Source organism: Perna viridis, chromosome 6, assembly GCF_037379345.1.
Source record: "Perna viridis isolate PV_CMFRI_1.1 ecotype Kerala chromosome 6, ASM3737934v1, whole genome shotgun sequence".
Taxonomy (NCBI): Eukaryota; Metazoa; Mollusca; class Bivalvia; order Mytilida; family Mytilidae; genus Perna; species Perna viridis.
Genome location: NC_142450.1, coordinates 35723030 through 35742910, shown reverse-complemented (window position 1 = coordinate 35742910; position 19881 = coordinate 35723030). Strand labels below are relative to the sequence as shown.

The 19881-nt window shown below is 31.7% G+C and overlaps 1 protein-coding gene across 1 annotated transcript in view; it reads left to right on the top strand.

Moving 5' to 3' along the window:
- The window catches only part of LOC148614740 (zinc finger protein aebp2-like), a 41155-nt gene that overhangs the window by 2120 nt on the left and 19154 nt on the right, over positions 1-19881 (top strand). Inside the window, exons 2-3 of the mRNA XM_088589061.1 lie at positions 13742-13828; positions 16625-17160. Of these exons, the coding sequence (XP_088445187.1) occupies positions 13742-13828; positions 16625-17160 (623 nt within the window). The remainder of the gene's footprint in view (positions 1-13741; positions 13829-16624; positions 17161-19881) is intronic.

Below are 19881 nucleotides of genomic sequence, written 5' to 3'. Positions count from 1 at the left end.
ATACATGTATATACAGTTTGACTGAACTACTTTAGGTCATACACACATACAGTTATGTGAAGTATACAAAGTGACAGCCCATTTCCATTGTCTTTTAATGAGGTTTATGCCTTTTATGCTTTTTAGGGTTTTAGAGAGTCTTATTTTACGGTTTAACTTGTGCTTTTATAAAAGTGAATGCTGTGAAAATCAATTAAAAAAAATGAAGCATTATCAGTATGGAAAGTCCCTTTCATTAGACTCAGATGATGTTTGATGTAATGAATTGTTAAGCATTTGATCTCTGATAAACAAGGTTTTTTTTAACTCTTCTGTCATAATGTAGTTAATCACATATAAAATCTGATGTAGTCAGTCATTGGTCATTAGGCCAATGAACTGCTTGCCTACAAAATTTTGACCTATTTTTATTTATTTTGTGATATAATCAATGTTGTTATATCTTTTGTCTTGCTCTTCTTTTAAGACCAGTGATCTTATGATGATTATTCATTTCTTATGTCACTAAATTTTTTTAGCACATTTTATTTCTTATGGACATTTTAATTTATTTTCATGTACATACAGTATGCAATATAACTACAGCCAACATGTAATCATTGTTACCTTTGTATTTCAATTTGTTTGTTTACTTTGAGATTAATCTATTTTGCTATTGATTTTTAGTCTCTTTCTGTTGATAAAGCATTATTAAATTAACTGGGTTTGACTCTTGTTAAAACAGTATAAACTACATCTGTAGATGTAGTAAAAACACCATTAACAGTTGAACATTCATGTACATGTACAGCATGTACATACTACATTTGATTTTGTTCAGTGTTGTCCATCACATACAGCCTAAACTTTTTCAGCAGTAGATAATTCTTTCCCCATACCTTGAATTAGTTACAATGGTTATGAGTGGGGTATAGATTCATGCTCATGTACTCGTGTAGCATGATCACACATGCAACTTCATGCTTGTCTTAATAGTAAAACTAAAATTTTTAGACCTCATTGTAGAAAATTAAGGAAATCTTAGGACAGACTGATACCAGATAACATCTTTCTTACTTGATACAATGTATCTATTGTACACTATTTTGTACATGTATGATAGAAATGTATACTTCAGGAATAGATACATCTGTACATGTACTTGTGAAAGTATATTGGTTTCATCGTAGATAAAAACTGTAGTTTGCTAGCACCTGTTCTCCTGACAATATTTTTGTCTTTAAATTTTAGATCATTGATGTACATATATACATACAGATGACTACACAAATGTAAATGCATGTGTCTGGTCCAACATCAAAATTAATAATAGGTATTTCTACATGAACCTCAGCCTCTAAACTCCCAGTGTTTTATAGTTCCTGGCAGTAAGGGAAATAAACTGCTAGAAATGACATTTTGGATTTCTTGGATAGATCAGACTAGATTTCATGCAAATTTTATGAAAATGAAAATGTATGTTTTTGTTGATAGGTATACCACTAATTTGGCTCACTATTCTTGTTGGTCAAATTGTATTAGTGTACCTGTATCACATTTCTAAATGACCCTTATCAAACCAAATATTAGATAGTAAAGCCTGAAGATCACAGTGCTGGCCATAACAATATAGAAACTGAAAGTAAGAAAAAACAATTCAATTTGTGAAATCATTGACCAGTAATGGTGACTGTCTGACAACTATTGGAGTCACCGTTGATCCTAAAACACACATTAAAATGATAATATGTATGAGTACAATATGACACCTCACCTATGATGATTTGTTGGAGGCCTTTGATGTGTTTCTGACCTTCAACATTGAACTTTAAATTCTGGAATGGTCATATTTTGTGAATAGGGATTGTAGGATAAAATATAAGATGTAAGTAATTAAAATATGAATTACATTGTACTACTTATATAAATGTGTTTTTTTTTTGTCTACATTTTTTGCAAATACAATTTTAGTACATGTACAGAAATGTACACTTTACATTTTGTACTTGTACAAGATGAAACAAAATTAAAAATCTGATGAAACTGTATGATTCTTGTTTCATATGTTTTTATACGCCCGTCTATATAGACGGGACGTATTATGGTATACCATTGTCTGTCCGTCCGTCCACATGTCGCGCGATAACTCAAATTCGCTTTTACGGATTCAAATGAAATTTTAGCACAATATTAATATTAACAGAAGAAAGCTCCGTTTCGATTTTGAAGAATTTTTTATTTGTCGTTCCAGAGTTACAGAACTTTATTCACTTAAAAATTTATATTATTGTCAAATCTGATGTAATAACTCAGCTGTACTGATACTATTATTGAAATTTTGCATACAGTTTTATAGACATGCTAGATTATGGTTGTATAATGGTATACCATTGTCCGTCCGTCCATCCACACGTTGCGCGATAACTCAAATTCGCTTTTACGGATTAAAATGAAATTTTAGCACAATATTAATATTCATGGAAGAATGCTCCCTTTCGATTTTGAAGAATTATTTATTTGTCGTTCCAGAGTTACGGAACTTTATTCACTTAAAAGTCTATATTGTTTTCAAATCTGATGTAATTACCACAACATAAGATTGCTGCTTACCTTACAGTTTTGAAAAGCTGTATTATATTGGGACCAACAAACGACTTGAATTCTACAATAGATTTGATTTTTATGAATATTGACAATTATCAGAGTGGTACCCTAGAAACTTTTTATTCTGACCACAAGGCAATATGGACTTCCTTACAGTAAAAGTAGAAGGAATTGTACTATTAGCTGTTGGTCTTACCTCATAATAATATTATTACATAATGAATTATTTGTCCAGTTTTCAATTCTGTAGTTTATTATAGTTTTATCTAGTTCAAAAACAAAGAATCCCTTTTAAATGCTATTGTATACTTTCATCATGTCAAACAGTTGTAAGATCACTTATACTTTTTGAATAACTGAAGAAAAAACTGCTCACTATATTTACAGACTAATTTTTTGGTAATTAGAAATCAGGTTATTGTTTTCTAAAATTTATACCATCAGCTATTTTTACGGACGGGCGTATCTTGCGCTCTTAGCACAGCTGTTTATTTTTTTATGTAAAAAAGAACAATTAAAAAAAAGTATATCACTCTATTGTTATAAATCATATTGCAGAAAATGTTTTTTGTTTTTTTTTGGGGGGGGTTCAGAGCAATTTTTAAGTCCATAGTGATGTCATGACTTTATAGAATATTAAGTTATCCTGTTGAGAACTATGTATTTTCAATTTAGACCAATCTCAAAATCCTGGCTATTTTCAAAACATGATCCCGGAAAGTCTCTCCTCAGAAGCGTAATTTTACACTGAAGTCTGTATTGATGTATTAAAATATTGTATTTTACTTTAATTAGGTTCAATTGTTAGCATTTACTTCATTTGTAAGTTAATATTGCCATCATTTTAAGCCCTGTTGACCTGTGATACAGTCTATTTTATCTCAATAATAAGACAGATGTTTCAGTGAAGTGATTGTGTAATCATTTTCTATTGTTTATACAACATCCTTTTGTTATGGAAGGGGATATCACTGATACTCCATGTCATTGGCCCGTGATATTGATCATGTCTCTCATTAGCTACACAATAAGACCACCTAGGTACACTTCTGAGTATTTTTTCAACAATAAGGAAAAACTACAGATAGTGTTAATTGGTCATGTTTTACCAAATATTTCTGTGTACTTTTTTTTTTCTGTAGAAGAAACATTGTAGGTTTTTACTTAATTTCAAAATACATTATAGTTGGATTGATGTACATGGTGTCCACATTACTTGTTTACACAGTCTAGGTTTACGCAAGTATTTTGATTACGTACATTAGGAGCAGCCTGCATGTATACATGTATGATATACATGTTTATTTAGTACATACTTAGATGGACAACTGATATTTATGTTTCTGCTTGTTATCAGGTTTCAATCTAGAATTCTAAGTTTGAGGAACAATTTGACATTTTTTGTATGCCATGATAATATTAATATAATAGTTTCAGTAAAAGTCAATGTTTTTGATGTAATATCAGACAATTCCATTTGAATGGGTTGTTCTGAAAACTATCACATAAATTATGTCATTTCCTAATTACTTACATGTACTGACAAATTTATTGTATACATGAATATTTTAAAATATTACCTATCAATGAGTATTGAAAAATTGAAACAGTACATAACACTGGCAGAAAAAAATGTTTAACCATCCTAGTTCTTAGGACCAGTCCAAAATCCCAATCTGAGCATTTTTGAACAGGGAACAAGTCCTATTGTGTTCTGTACCATATGAACTTGTGACCTAATGAACCAGTCTGTCTGTAACTGTTTAAAATAGAACAACAAAAACCATATCTTATTGTGATGTGAAGGGAAAATACCAATTGATGGTTTGAATTGACCTGAAAGTCACATCTGACTACCTGACTGTACACATGTAGTCTACTGCCAATAGTTTTTTTACTTAGATTCTATTGGAGTTATAATGATTTCACTGCTCCTGGACAGGTGTTAACTATTTCAATATATTTATTTCACACCACAAACAATTGGATTTAGTTAGTTTTTGACATTTTTGTGACTATAGGACTATAGGAATATTGATCGAATAATGTTTTACTAACATGAGGAGTTTACATGTTTGCCTACATATGGTCTGTTAGTAATCATAATTCATGATTGGTGAATTAATTGTGTAATTAACAAGTTTATGTGACAATGATAAAGGTACCTTTACCATATTCTGTGATGTTATTAACTGACATATGAGGTTACTGTAGTCTGTGATCTGACATATGAGGTTATTGTAGTCTGTGAACAGGTTTGAGTAGGATTTAAACTGCATTTTGACAAACTTGCTGAAGTTTTGACAAACAGAAAGGATTAAGGAATATATGTATTTATACATGTAGCCTGCCAATTTTTAATGGAGATTTAATCAGATATTCAACAGTTTTTATGTTACTTTATCAAGGATTCTTTTAAAGTTATGAAGATACTGCTGTGAGTTTTATCTTAGTTTACTACCTTTACAATTTGTATTGACTAGACAGCTCTGTGAAGTAGGTGAGATAGGGTCATGTCCATTGGCGCTGGTCCAGTTACTAAGTCTCGATGCAGTAGCTTAGTACATCATATTTATTGAGCATTATTGTTTTATTTTATTTGTAGTAAAAGAACATATATGCCAGTTTCCATATATTTATTACACTCATTGTGTAATTACATGTATAATGGAAACTTCAATTTTCTGGAAGGAGTTGAGCTTTCAACATAGATTTTAACATACAAAACTTCTTAAAACTGCTGTAGATCTGATATAGTTTATCTAAGACTCAGTCATCCTGTCTACAGTTGATTTTGCACCCTATGACTTTAATTTTACTCATGTTATATTCTTTGAAAAGCCAATTTATAATATTAATTGGGTGTTGTGGAATAATTGCTTTGTGGTTTTATGTTAAAAAATGAAATTAATAAAAAAAAATGACACAACCATATTTTAAAATCTATTACAGGGTCCTTGATTTTTCTAATTAGTGTCATTATTTGAGGAAAGGTTTTTCTAAAAAAAAAATGTTTACACTAATAAACATCACTGAACTGCAGATTTTAACAGTTTGTGCCTCTAGGGAGCAACCATTTGATTTTTATTGGGGGAGTTTAATTTTCCGTATAATTTTTGACTTGACTTTTTATTTTTTACTCTAGTCTGTCCTTGATTTTTTTTCAAACCAGATCCTGATTTTGTTTCTACCATTTGCACCATGCCTTTTTGTTTTACCAAATTATTCATCCTGGATTTTTTTAATCATACATCATTGTCTTGCCTTTTCATTTCAAATTTCATCCTAACCACCCCCTCCCATGTAAATCAAATGGTCGCTCCCTCAGAACTTTTCCCATACCAGAGACTAGTAAAATTAAAAGGCCATGTAAAAATACAATTAAAGTTTGATTTCTGGACAAGTAACTAAACAGAGATGATGGTACTGGATGAGATTGTGTTGAAAATTTGTTTTCTTCATATTGTTACAAATTTCTTTAAATTTGAAAGGATCATAACGATAAATTGGTAGTTTGAGATTTAAACTTTCTCTTTCTGAAACAAGACAGATTTGTTTACAAAATATCAAGAGTGTTGAGCGAATTTTCATTTGCAGTGACAGAACATCTGCTTATTTAGTTCTGTACAATAAGAGAATGAATATTTACAACCTGAGGGTAAAACTGTTGAAATGAGTTTTTCATTCAGTGCTGTGATGAGTCATGGGAACTGAAATATTTGTATTTTGAATCTTTACAAAGGCACTTAGCCTGTTCTATTTACTTCTAAGCTCAGCTGTTGTAAAATTTGGTGATTGAAAGAAGCACACATGCTGGAAGATACAATCTGTATTGCATTTTGAACAATGTATTAAGATAAATTCAAAATGGCATGGAAAGCTGTGACAACATCATCACAATATGTAAAACAAATCATTTACATTTAAATGGAAGAATAATTGCAGTAAGTGGGATAGATGTTTACTACAAGTACATGTATAATGAGCCTGTAAATGACTTGTCACTCACTGTATGTGCAATTTGGTGAAAAAATTGTTCAACCAAATTCTACAGTTATCATTCTGAAATTAATGACAAATATATAATGCCCAGTATGAATAGTTTTTGGTCAAGTAACATACAATGTTGCTATAAACCTTTGGAAACACTGTATGTTAATAGCCCCAAACTTTTTTTTCCCTACACAGTTGGTATAATTCCATTTTTTACCCTACGACCTTAAAGATGCTATGGAAACTTAAGTCACCTGTATGCTGTTAGTTGTGTTTTAAGCTATATAAATAAATAAATAAATAATAAAGAAGTCTTATTTAGAGTCTGCATGAAATACATAATAATAAACATAAGCTCTATTGAGCTTTAGACCATTATATAACAACAAAGCATGCAAATAAATAATGGACAATACAAAAGATACATATATGATAAGAGCTGGCAAACAAAGCAAAATAAAAGCAAATGGATAAATACATGTAGTTGTATAACTAAAAGCAACTAAAACTTAGGTGATAAAAGCAATACATGGAGATAAAAAGCAATACAAAAGCATTTAATATAGCAAAATAAAATATATATAGATACTTTTTCAGTATTTTGTTTTTTATTTTAATAAACCACTAAATTGGATGGAATTTTTTTAAATATTTTTTTCTTAATCATTAACATTACCTGTGCTATACTGAATACACCAAGTATTACACCACTATGTGACATGTCTGATGCTTGTTCCTTATCTCAAGCTTGTTTAAAAATAAAAAAGTTACAAGTGTATGACAGGTTTGGTGTTCATGTGTGAATTATCATCTAAAATGTTGCAGAAGCACAAGTATAATGTATATTTACAAAATGTAAGTCAGGTATTTGATGGATATGATAATTTATGATTAGTCTATAATTTGATAACTTGAAACTTATTTGTCCAGAAATTAAGTTATTAAATTATTTCCCTGCATTTGAATTGAAGTGTCTCAGTGATCTTGTGACACAGATATTTTCTTGCTCATTTGAAATTTGTTTAACTGGTAAGTTTAAAAAAACTCACTGAACCTATTACAGTTTGCACACACACTAACACTGTCATAGTTATGTTTTTTTAACTGTGTTTTTTGAGGATTGCAGTCAATGTTATTTAGAAATTCTATAGACCAAATGAAACTCTTACCTGTTCTACATGTTCATACATTGTGTTTCTATTACACTGTTGCTGTGCTTTTAAAGATCAGTATACATTGAGCTGATAATGCATTTTTGTTATGACTGGGTTAGTAGGTAACCAGTTTATCTATGTATCAGGTACACCAGCTGTTTAAAGGGGCGGAAGTGCTATGAAAGAACTTTTTCTTCTGAACTGTGTTGACACAATGATGTATAGTTGTTTGATTTTGAAAGAAAGTAAATAAAACAAACTTGTAAAATTGTAGATGATCAATTTTATAGCTTGTATGTTTTTGTTTGAATGAACACATGATATCAATATGATCTGGCTTCAGATGTTATGTTAATGTCAAAATGTTTAATAACCGATGAACAGGTTGTCTGTACAACATGTGTGAACATGATTTTAATGGAGCTCTTATTTTGTCTATTCTTAGTCATTTGTATATGTTGTTAGACATCAAATGCTCAAACAGGCAGTATAATGACACTGAAAATTGATTATGGTTTTTTAAAAATATATATATCAACACACCTCACTTAGGTACATCCTAGTGAATTCCTTTCTTAAAATCTTTTCCTTACTAAAAAATCTTTTGTTGTGTAATTTTTTATTGTCCCCTATGTTTTGGCTTTTCCATCAGTTCATCCAAAATTGACTTCTAGGGCGTACTCTTTTAACCCCTTCATAGACTTTCATTAAACTTACACAGTTGAAGGCTTATGAGGTAAGGAAGACATCTAATGATTTTGGGGTCAGTAGGTCAAAGGTCCAGGTCAATGGTACTTTTTGGGCCAAAAATGGTTTCCAGGGCTTAATTTTTGAACTCCTTCAGAGACAGTCATCAAACTTACACAGTTGAAAGCTTATGAGGAAGGCCCATATAAAAGCTAAAACTTCAACATTATGGCAATAAACTTTTCTTTTCATTACTTATATTCCATATACTTTTGTTGTGAGTTGGGGGACCTGGAGCACTGTTCTTGTTTATGTATGAAGTACATGGATTTTTATATAATTTGAACTGAAACATCATTTTAGGAAAGTGATGATTAATGAGGTTCTGACCTCTATTTTTTAGTGAATAGAGGCTAAAAGAGCCAACAATGAACAATTAATGTTATGTTTCATCATCTATTGACTTCACCTAGGTTCCAGCTGCCTCACGGTTCATACTATTTATACCTCAGGTGTATAATGTATTTCACCCATCTGTCCTTGTGTCTGTCAGAACTTCTTGTCGCCTGGATAGGGCCTCCGTTTTTTTTACTGATTTGCTTTATACTTTTGTGAATGCTTATCAGCAATGAAATCTTGGATGTGATTTATTTTTGCAGAAATTCTGACTCTGTTCAATGTTTTGTCTAACAAAGTAACATAGTTCTGACTGTCCAAACTTCCAAACATAGTAACATAATTTTGACTGTCCAATATTTAGTACTACCTAGTTACATAATTCTGACTTCATACTTTTGTGAATGGTTATCAGCAATAATATCATGGATGGGACTTATTTTCACAGAAATTTAAGGGAGGCTACTTTTTCAGGGACTGACTTTTTTCTAAAAAGTAAAAATATGTGTGTTGGTTATTGTGAGTGTGCTCACTAAGAGTTATTGATTTGTAACAGTTTTCTATGTTTTTTTATTATTATAATTTGGTTGTCATCGTCCATGTCGTTGGCATCGTTGTCTGTAGACATCTAGTAAAAGTATAGGAATGTCTATAATATCGTTCCTAAATATTCTATATTACAATGGTCTGACTTCGATTGGCTTTGGTGGAGGGGACCAGAAACATGCATTTTCTTGATGTCCAATCAGTTACTTGCCTATTAGTGAATGAATCTCCTTGATATTGTTTAAGAAGGTGCCACACCACAAAAGGAAGACTGGGATTGATTTTGGGGTTAAAATTGAATCTGGTAGGAATTAGGGGCCAAAAAGGGTCTTGTAATGAGCATTTTCCTTATGTCTGTATAATAACCTGAGTAAAAGTGAATGAATCTCATATAGTCATATAGATTTTACTACATGGTACCATGCCACAAAATGAAGACTGGGATTAATTTTTTTGTGTTGTGACTTGAGCCAAGTTAGAATTTAGGTTTTATAGAACACACTTGTGCTAGGTCAATTATATTTATATAATGCAGTTGCATTACCATCACTATAGCACATTTCTATGTCCATTTCTGCATATACCCCCACAGTCACAGCCTGTTGACTGAAATTTCAGATTTCATGTAAATCCTTAATCAATCTGCAGTTTCAAAACTGTTATCCAGAGGTTACCTAAAGTAAATCCTTATTCAACTCTACCGTTTCAGAACTGTTATCCAGAGGTTACCTAAAGTAAATCCTTATTCAACTCTACCGTTTCAGAACTGTTATCCAGAGGTTACCTAAAGTAAATCCTTATTCAACTCTACCGTTTCAGAATTGTTATCCAGAGGTTACCTAAAGTAAATCCTTATTCAACTCTACCGTTTCAGAACTGTTATCCAGAGGTTACCTAAAGTAAATCCTTATTCAACTCTACCGTTTCAGAACTGTTATCCAAAGGTTACTTAATAGATTTATATGCAATGGGAACTGTAATGGACCTCATTTCTAAGAACTTATTTCTAAAATACTACTTACGATAAAAATCCTATCCTTAATTTTTTCTCAAAGCTGTAGTTCATGCCCTCTTTTTCCCAATTGCAAGGGATCTGGGCATCTTCCACAAAAACAGCTGGAAAATCACTGGTTAGCAAAAGATACATATTTTGGTGCATTTCTGCCTCTGTTTTGGTATACATCTCAGTTATTGATCATACAATTAATGGTAGGAGACAGCTTAGGAATCTGTCTAGTTTGATGTGTACACAGTTAAAAAATTTGCCATTGGTAATTTAGTAGTGTCTGTTTTATATTCTTCCCTTGATACAAAGGGTCAAACACTTGCTCTTTTTTCCTAAATAAGATGTGAAAAGTTTTGAAAACCATTTAGTATGATTTTAAGGGTTTTTTTTTGTGAGATATTCAATATATTTATTTGGTGATAATGCATTTAAAACATTGGGAATGGCCATTCCTATTTAATTCAATGATTAAAGCTCAGACTAGGTAGAAAGAAGTTATTTGGCAGATTACTTCTTTTTTTTTTTTTTTTTTAAATTTTTGTTTTTTAATGAATCCTATATTCTATACATTTTTGCTGTGTCTTTTCTTTTCAGCAATAGACCATTTTTATCATGGTCTGGTGATTTATGTACCTATCAACATTACAGTCTATATCAAAGAGATAGTTCTGGTTAAATGTACTGAGTATTTCAACATAGTCCTTATCCTCAGATGTTTTACATGGTGTAATGACCTTTAAATAACCTTTGATACAAATATGAATCTTATAAATGTAGGCCTGACATGGTAAAATAGATCTGACCTGGTATAGTGATACTGTTCAGAATCGGCCATATTCTACTGGAATAAGTGATATAGTCATGTAGTAACACAATTCTGTCATTTTCCTGTTCAGTCTGACAGTAACATAATTCTGACCCTGTCCAGTGTTTTGTCTAACATAAAAGCGTAATTCTGACTTCATTCAAGCTTCTGTCTAACATAGTTATGTAGTTCTGACTCTGTCCAATAATTTGTCTAACATAATTCTGACTTTGTCCAATGTTTTGTTGAGTATAGTAACATTATTCTGACTGTCCAATAATTTGTCTAACATAGTAACATAGTTCTGACATAGTCCAAGCTTCTGTCTGACATAGTAACATAATTCTGACTTAGTCCAATGTTTTCTTTAACATTATGACATAATTCTGAGTTGCTCATTTGCTTTTGTTACTTTGTATGTATGATTTTAGATACTTTATGTTCTTTGTTGTGTATGTCTGTTTTCTATGTCTTGTCTTTCTCCCTGGAGTACATTCTTTTGATTACCACTATAACCTTAGTTTCCTTGATTACTCTGACTCTGTCCAATATTTTGTCTAAAGCTTCTATCTTATATAGTAAGGTAGTTCTGATTCCGTCCAATGTTCTTTCTAGCAAGTAAAATAATTCTGACTATGTCATGCTTTACCTGACATAGTAAGACTAATTTATGAAATGATTGTTTTCCACAGTCTGATTTGCCTCTTTTATTTTAGGTTCTTAAATGGGCTGCTTCATTCTTCCTTTGTACACTATAGTCAAGTAGACCTCTTTGCTCCATTGATTTATTCCACATTGGGTTACTGTAGTACATATTTAACTTTACTGTAAACATATTTATTTTCACAGTGGACAGAGTAGTGCAAAAATAATTACTGCAGAATTGACATCATCACTGTATAATGCTTATCATTTTTCGATACTGCAAAAACTGATACCAACGCATATGTTTACTTGACAGAATTCTAAAAAATAAGTACATTTACAGTATTTCAAATAACGTGACACTGTGATAATCTACACTTTAACAGAAACAGTGTTCCTTAATTACATTCTCAAGTTAGGATAATATTTTTACCTTGACCAATGGTAATGTATGTGTTCTTTGTTTTTCTGCATGTTTCTATGAAGATATTGGGTCACCAGGTTAAGAAAGATTTTTTTTCTTGCTCTTGCCTGATTAAACAATGCAATCATACAACAGTAGAAAATGAATATAACTTCCTGTTTCCACAAATTCTTATAGTTACACTAAGTTGCCTTATCCAATTGGACACAGATTGGAAACTTAAAAAAAATAAATCTAGATTTAAGTCTTTCAAAAGATTTGGTCATGTAATGATTGATTTCATATTTTTTGTTATGTTATAATTATTTGTATCTTGGAACTTGTAATGGTAGGTTGTAGACATATTGAACTACTTGGTATTATATTGGCCTGGTAATTTGCAGACAGAATCAATGAGTTTCTGTTCTGCTCCAGTAACAGCAGACAGTATAATGTTGACATGATTTCTTGTAACCTTCATATTTTGTCTTAAATTCAAGTCAGCACATTCTTTATTGAACTTTTCTTGAAAAGCTGGAAAGACAAAAAAACTGTTTTAAATTTGTTGACCCAGTAGTTTTAAGGCTACTTATGTCACAACAAAGTGAAAGAAATAACCTTAACACTGTTTCATAGCCTGTGGTATTTGGTCAGTATATGCCATCATATAGGTTACTACTTATAGCTTTACTTAAAAAAATGTACATTGAAATAGTTTGGGTTGCTTGCAGATTTCAACTTCTACAGTTTAATACTTTTTCAACTTATGTAAATGATAATGGAAATTTTTGTTGGTAACTCTTAACTTCCTTTTATATGATGATTGTACATTATGTCTACAGTGTCACTTTATTAGGTTGTACATTGTTAGCACTTTTGGTTGCTTCCTGTTAAGCTGAGCATGGATTATTCTGTAAGCCAATTTTCTAAAATATTAGATTGTATAAAATGCAATAATTAAATCAAAATGAAGAAACTGGTCTTTGTATAAAGGAGTTATCTACCTTCTCTTCATGTAGTTTGTGCCTTTAATGATGATACCCCATTAACATGTTGACTGGTATACATTGGGAACTCTTTAAGATACAGAAGGAAGCCATAATCTCACAAAGTAATGCTTAATGGTTTATATTGCATTTCCAAACATTAAAGTGCCAACAATTTGTTTCTGGGTTTCTGTGAAAAAATATATGAATATTGATTTCTGTTTTTATGTGGATTAATTACCAATTTTGTTCTGAGGCTAAGATGGTGTATAAAGGACGATACTGGTAAACATTGGGTATGGATAATAAAAAATAGAGAAATAGTGTTCTGTGCTTTAAAAGAAGTACTGTGTGATATAACATTCAAATCTGTCAACAAAATTGTGTTAAATGGTAACCCACAGTTGAGATATCTTTACAGTAATTGTTGCTTTAGACATCACTTATTCCTATGTTAGAAAATAGCATCTTGTGAATAACTGGTAGTTTTGTCATTTCTCAAATTTATTATTTTTGTTTTTTTGTTTCTATTTCTAGGACAATCACAGAGGAGAAAGTTCAGCAACAGCTGGGTCTGTCTTGCCTTGATCTCATCACGAAACGCAATGGTGACCGTGATTCTTGGTTGGTAATTTTACTCAAATTATAAAATGGAGAACCAAAATCTTTGACACAAAGCAATATAATGAAGTCTTCCACATTCTTACTAAAACCATCAAATACAGATTGAATTTGTGTATAATACATGTAGTACATGTTTGATACTCATTACTGTCAATAATGTATTACCCATTGACACCACACTTAAACCCCTGCTGTAATATTGACAAGTAACAACTTTTTTTTAAAAAATCATGAAGCTACATGTTCAAATTTAAGCATGCAAAGACTTGAGTTGTTAAACATTGTACAATATAGTTATAAATGTCTTTTTACAAATTTTACAACAAATTAGATATTTTTGAATATCTTATACAGAAAAGACAATTGAGTACCTTTAAATCATAAACTTTGTAATTTTTTGATAGACCTACATTCTTTTCTGTCTGCTTGTTTTGATATATGATATACAAAGGGTTGCTTTCTTGACACAGGGTTGTGCACATGTAGAGTATTACATTACATCTTTGAAAAATTATCACCTTTTCTAATAAATCATTGGGAGTGGTGTCTTGGAATGGAGTGTTGGTTAAAAAATTATTGTGTTCTCTCTGTAATTTATTACATGTCATTGTCTAGTATGAGTATTATCTCTAGATAACATTGAAGAATGGAATTATTCTAATACATTTTCAAGGAAGTACTGTGTTTTCATTATTATTCATGGGATACCTAATTTGCATTAATTTATATTGGTCGAATTGAAAACTCAACTAACTTAAATGTCTCTCAGAGTCTGTTAAGTCAGGTAGAAAGCTCTGATTGTTCAGTCCTTTCTTCATTTTGGTTTCGAAGTAAAACATGCCATAATAAGGGAATAACATTTTTTTCACCCATTATTCTATTTAACTGCAAATTTGTTGCTTATGAGCTCTATATAGCCCTGAGTTACATCACTAACATAAGTACACTATGTATGTCATGCATATTCAAGTTTTCCTAACTTTCCTATCAGTATCAATCAGTTTTGTGGTAAAAAAGACAGTTGCACATTCCTTTTTACTGTAAATAATGAGATAGCAATGCTGCCACAAAAATTGAAATCCATGAAAATATGAAAGTATCAAATCTGATTTCAATTATTATTTGAAGACTCCAATCCTATTTTCCACTCTAGGATTGCACTCCATGACATGGTCTTTTCATTCAAACTTAGACATTTAAACAGCATTTTTATCAGGCTCAGTTGTTATAGTGTTGACATCTGACTTCAATTATATTTGTTGGTGGTGAGTTCTTGAAAGAGATTTTTAGGTCACAGTATTTTATTTTTTTCTGATTAGAAAGACTGTGAAATCAAATCCTAAAAATACATGTAGTTGGTCAAAATTTAAGATTAACAAATTAAATGGATTCTTTAGTTGTCATTCAAGTAAAGCTTGATGCAGGATTTTCTATTCTTTACAGGTCATTTAAGACTCATCTTCTTATGGAAAAATGTGTATTATTTATGGAAAAAATATTAAAACTAATGCAGTGATGTATACCCATCAATTTCCCTGCTTGTAACTATCAAGTTTTGGTACCTTTTATTGTATTGTTCTTATTATGATCAAGAGAAATCCAGTTTTCCCCAATGGACTACCAAGATATTAATAGGTTGAAGTTACATGTATTATACTAAAACATAGCATACTCTTTAATCAACAACATATTTATCCATTGTGGTGGACGTGTTTTGAACAAACAGTCGGCATTCCAGTGGGAACAAATTGTGAGGGTGATTTTATAGGTGATCTAATCCAAAAGAAAGAATATCATTTAGATAGATCCTTTAATCTCAGTTTCAGTTATATAGATGATGTATTATCTTTAAACAATCCAAATTTCCGGGATTTGATACATCGCATCTACCCCAAAGAACTTGAGTTAAAGGATACTACAGACTCTGTGGAGTCAGTCTCATATCTTGACCTACACTTAGAAATCGATGGTAAAGGAAAACTATTGACCAAACTTTATGACAAATGTGATGACTTTTCATCCAAAATTGTCAAATTTCCTGTCATGTGTGGCAACATCCCTTCAGCACTTGAGTATGGAGTGTTCATATCACAACTCATACGTTATGCCAGAGCTTGCCAAGACTACGCAGACTTTTTGTATCGTGCTAGAATTCTAACAAATAGGTTTCTGGAGCAGGGTTATGTTAATTAATACAAGATTGAAGTCATGACTACAAAGTTTCATGGTCGTCATCATGAACTCATGGATTGTTATGGTGTATCCATCTGCACCATGAAAACTGATTTGTTCAACATGTCATAGTTTTCCTTTCCTCTTTCTTCTACCCCGGACTTGACTTTTTATGAGCAACTTGGTGGGTGTTCCTAGAAAAGCAGAGGATGCTTACCCTACCAGTGCACCTGGTCCATGCTCCCAGTTTTTAGTGGAGTCCGAGTTGCTCATTTGCTTTTGTTATTTTATATGTATGATTTTAGTTACTTTATGTTCTTTGTTGTGTATGTCTGTTTTCCATGTCTGGTCTTTGTCCCTGGATTACATTCTTTTGCTTACTGCTATAACCTTGGTTCCCTTGATTACTCTAAGCCTATCTTTCATTTTGTCACAATCCAAAATGCATGTGTTGTAAAATTATCTCTCTTTAAGTTATTATAATTGTTTCCTGTGTTATCCTTATTGTAGTAACAAGTAATATGTGTTCAAATCACAAACGCTTGAATTATATTTAAAACTCCTTTCACCTTTTCATGTATATTATTTTGTGTGCTCATATGCCAATGCCAATTTTTCCTTTAGTTTTACAGATGATTTGAGCACAGATAGTTGTTCTGACCTACTTTCTCCAGATGTCTCCCGATCGTGCACGCCATTGTCCACCGCAGGGAGTTGTGTGTCTAGTCAGATCAGTAAGGACTCAAGATCTGCCGATAACCAGGACAGTTGCAAAGAGACCCCTTCTATTTGTAAATGGAAAAGCTGTGATATTTCTTTAGACTCTCGACGACTTATGGACCATTTAAAACATTGCCATGTCGAACAACAAACGGGTGAAAAATTTCGGTGTTTATGGGAAGGTTGTAAAGTTTACAATCAAGCATCAAGCTCTAAGTCATGGTTAGAGCGACATATTTTAACTCACAGTGGTGATAAACCATTCAAATGTATTTTTGATGGTTGCTGCTTACGTTTCACATCTCAGAAGGGATTAGAACGTCATGTTAATAGTCATTTAAATGCTACTCAGCCATCCAGTCAGAAACCGTCAAAACCTCGAGAAGAAACACCAACCAAATTGTTCAGAAGGAGGCGACATAAAAGAAAGAGACCTTTAGGTATGATCTAGTATTTAAAATTTTAAAATAGACAATTTTAAGTGTAAGTTCACAATTTTTACATGTTGGGTTCTATCGATTCATTTACACACCAATAGCAATTGTGCAATTTATTTTACCATACAATGAACAATAGTGGAGAAATTGACATTTTTTATTCTCAAGAGTCCCGTCAATTTTATGCTTGTGACATCACAGGCACAAACAGTAAGTTCTGATATCTAAAGATCAATTCTAATATGATGTCCTTAAAAGGCTTTTAGACCACAACTGTGGTCAGTTTTCGTTTGCTATATGAGCAGCATGCCACGTATTGGGCGTGGTTTATGTGTGTAAATTACTGCCCACCTTAATCATGTAAACAAACACACATTACATTCTGATGTGTATCAGCTGTTTTTATTCATTTCAGTAGCGTGAATGAACATCAAATAAAGATATTAAATGTAATGTTTTAGAAAAGTGATATTATATTCCATAAAAATCACTTACACACATACTCGGTAGCACTCGCCACATGCCATGTGCGCCATCATTTACGAAACCAAACAATAACAATCGTCGATTAATGAAACATTGCACCTGTCCATGTGTGAACACTGTGACAATGCATAAGACTTTTGTCATATCTAACATTGTTCTACTTAATTCGCCCTTTCCTTCATTGTAAAAAATGCAAAGCAAAGTTTCACTAGCAACCATTTCAACTGACATAGCTAGCGTAAAGTGTACAGGCGAATATGGACAAATTTGGGGGGTCTGAGGTTACCTTAATAGGTCATGATAATGTAGAAAAATACCGTAATTTTCCTATTAGAACCGAAATAAATCATGGAAACTCCATTTTATCATTGTTTTACCACGGGCTGACCATTTATGCTGATGTTTTAAAATGATGCGGCATGAATTTTCAGCCTGTGGTAAAACAATGATAAAATGGAATTCCGTGATTTATTTCTTAATTAAAAAGTTTTACAATGTACCAATATGGTAGGTAAATAGAAAAGCTCGTAAAAATTCACATTGTTCCTTTCATTTACATTTTAAACAGTTTGATATTATTACTCAACTTATTTAATTAGAGTACCATTTCATAATGAAATGACTTAAGACCTGTAATTTAAAAGATGTAATTAGTATGACCAAGAGTCCAGTTTGTCAATCAACACTGCATGAAGAAATTAATTTACCTAGTGACACTTGCACAATGACACAGTTGATTATATTGTATATTGGAGCTTCAGCCCCAGGCGGTTTTCTGTTAGTTTAGTCCTGGACTGAGGCAACACGCCATGTGAATATACCTTAATTATCAATTAAACAATTAACCACAGATCAGTCAATAAATACTTCATCATCAATTTTAGCTCTGAATTATACTTTTCCTCTATGCATTACTTTGGTAACCTGTTGATACAATATACTGCTTGTGAGATTATGATATAATCAATGCCTGTTCGGCATGTTTTAAATCACAAATTGTGAAAGACAAATAGAAAGACTTTTGCACATGTTTAGTTTCAAAACATTTTATGCGGTCCTTATAATGAAAATATTGGATATGTTGATTAATTCAATGCATTTTAAAACTATTTGAAGGATATAAAAAGAAATTGTTTGATTTCTTTCAAAAAACTATGCATAAGTACACAAACAGTTGAATTTAGAAACACAGTCGAACTTCACTTGCTTGAACTCGGATGGCTCGAACACCCGGGATTTCTCGAAAACAATTCAAAGTACCAAAATTTTCTCCTATATAATCAATATAGATAACATTTGATTTCTCGAACACTCGAACTGTCTAGTCGGTGCGTTCGGTAATAAATCTTAGAGAATAACCCTCACTAACTCAAACTCGTCAGCAATTTTGTCAGCTTGGGTAATAAAAGGTGTGAAAAACTGAAACCCTATCATTGATCAGTGTCATTTTAGTTAATTACAGGTAAAATTTAAGTCATCACTAATTAGATACTTTCGATCTTTAACATAACACTGATTGAAGTTCGAGAATGTTCCGAAGTCGGTATGATAAAAGCATGAAAGAAAATCGGATGAAAACAAATTATTGACCTAGGAACTCGAACTCTGAACGTTGTCAAAAACATTTTTAATGTTCACAAATCAACATAATTTGAAAAGCGAACGAAAAAGATCCACGAACTAACACAACTTCGTAGGAAGTAGGCAATTTCTGACGATAAAGTCGAACTCGGACAGGCACCGAAAAAAATCCGGAAATATACGAACTTCAATTTCTCGAACTCCTGATAACTCTAACACATTTCAATGGTCCCTTGGAGTTCAAGCTACCGAGGTTTGATTGTACATGGATATAAATATTATGAGAAGCATTAATTTTTTGTGAGTGATTTAAGTCACTTATTTTAAATTAATCAAATTTACATATAATTCATAAGTTTTTTTCATTTTCATCATCATATTGTCACCCTAAGAAACTTAAATTTTATCAAAATTCGTACCCTTTTTTCGGCACAGAAAATATTAGTAGAACACAAATAAACAATGGTAGCAATTAAAGGTCATGGCAGGGTATTGTGATATTTATAGTGTGGTAATCAGACATACTGCCTTTTAATGTAAAAGTCACATGACTCCTCAAGATTGAAAAATGCTTTTTTAAGATGAATTTTTTGTCAAAACTAGGCATCTTTAGCAGGAATGAATTAGTTTTCTTGAAATCTATGTAAAAGCGATGTG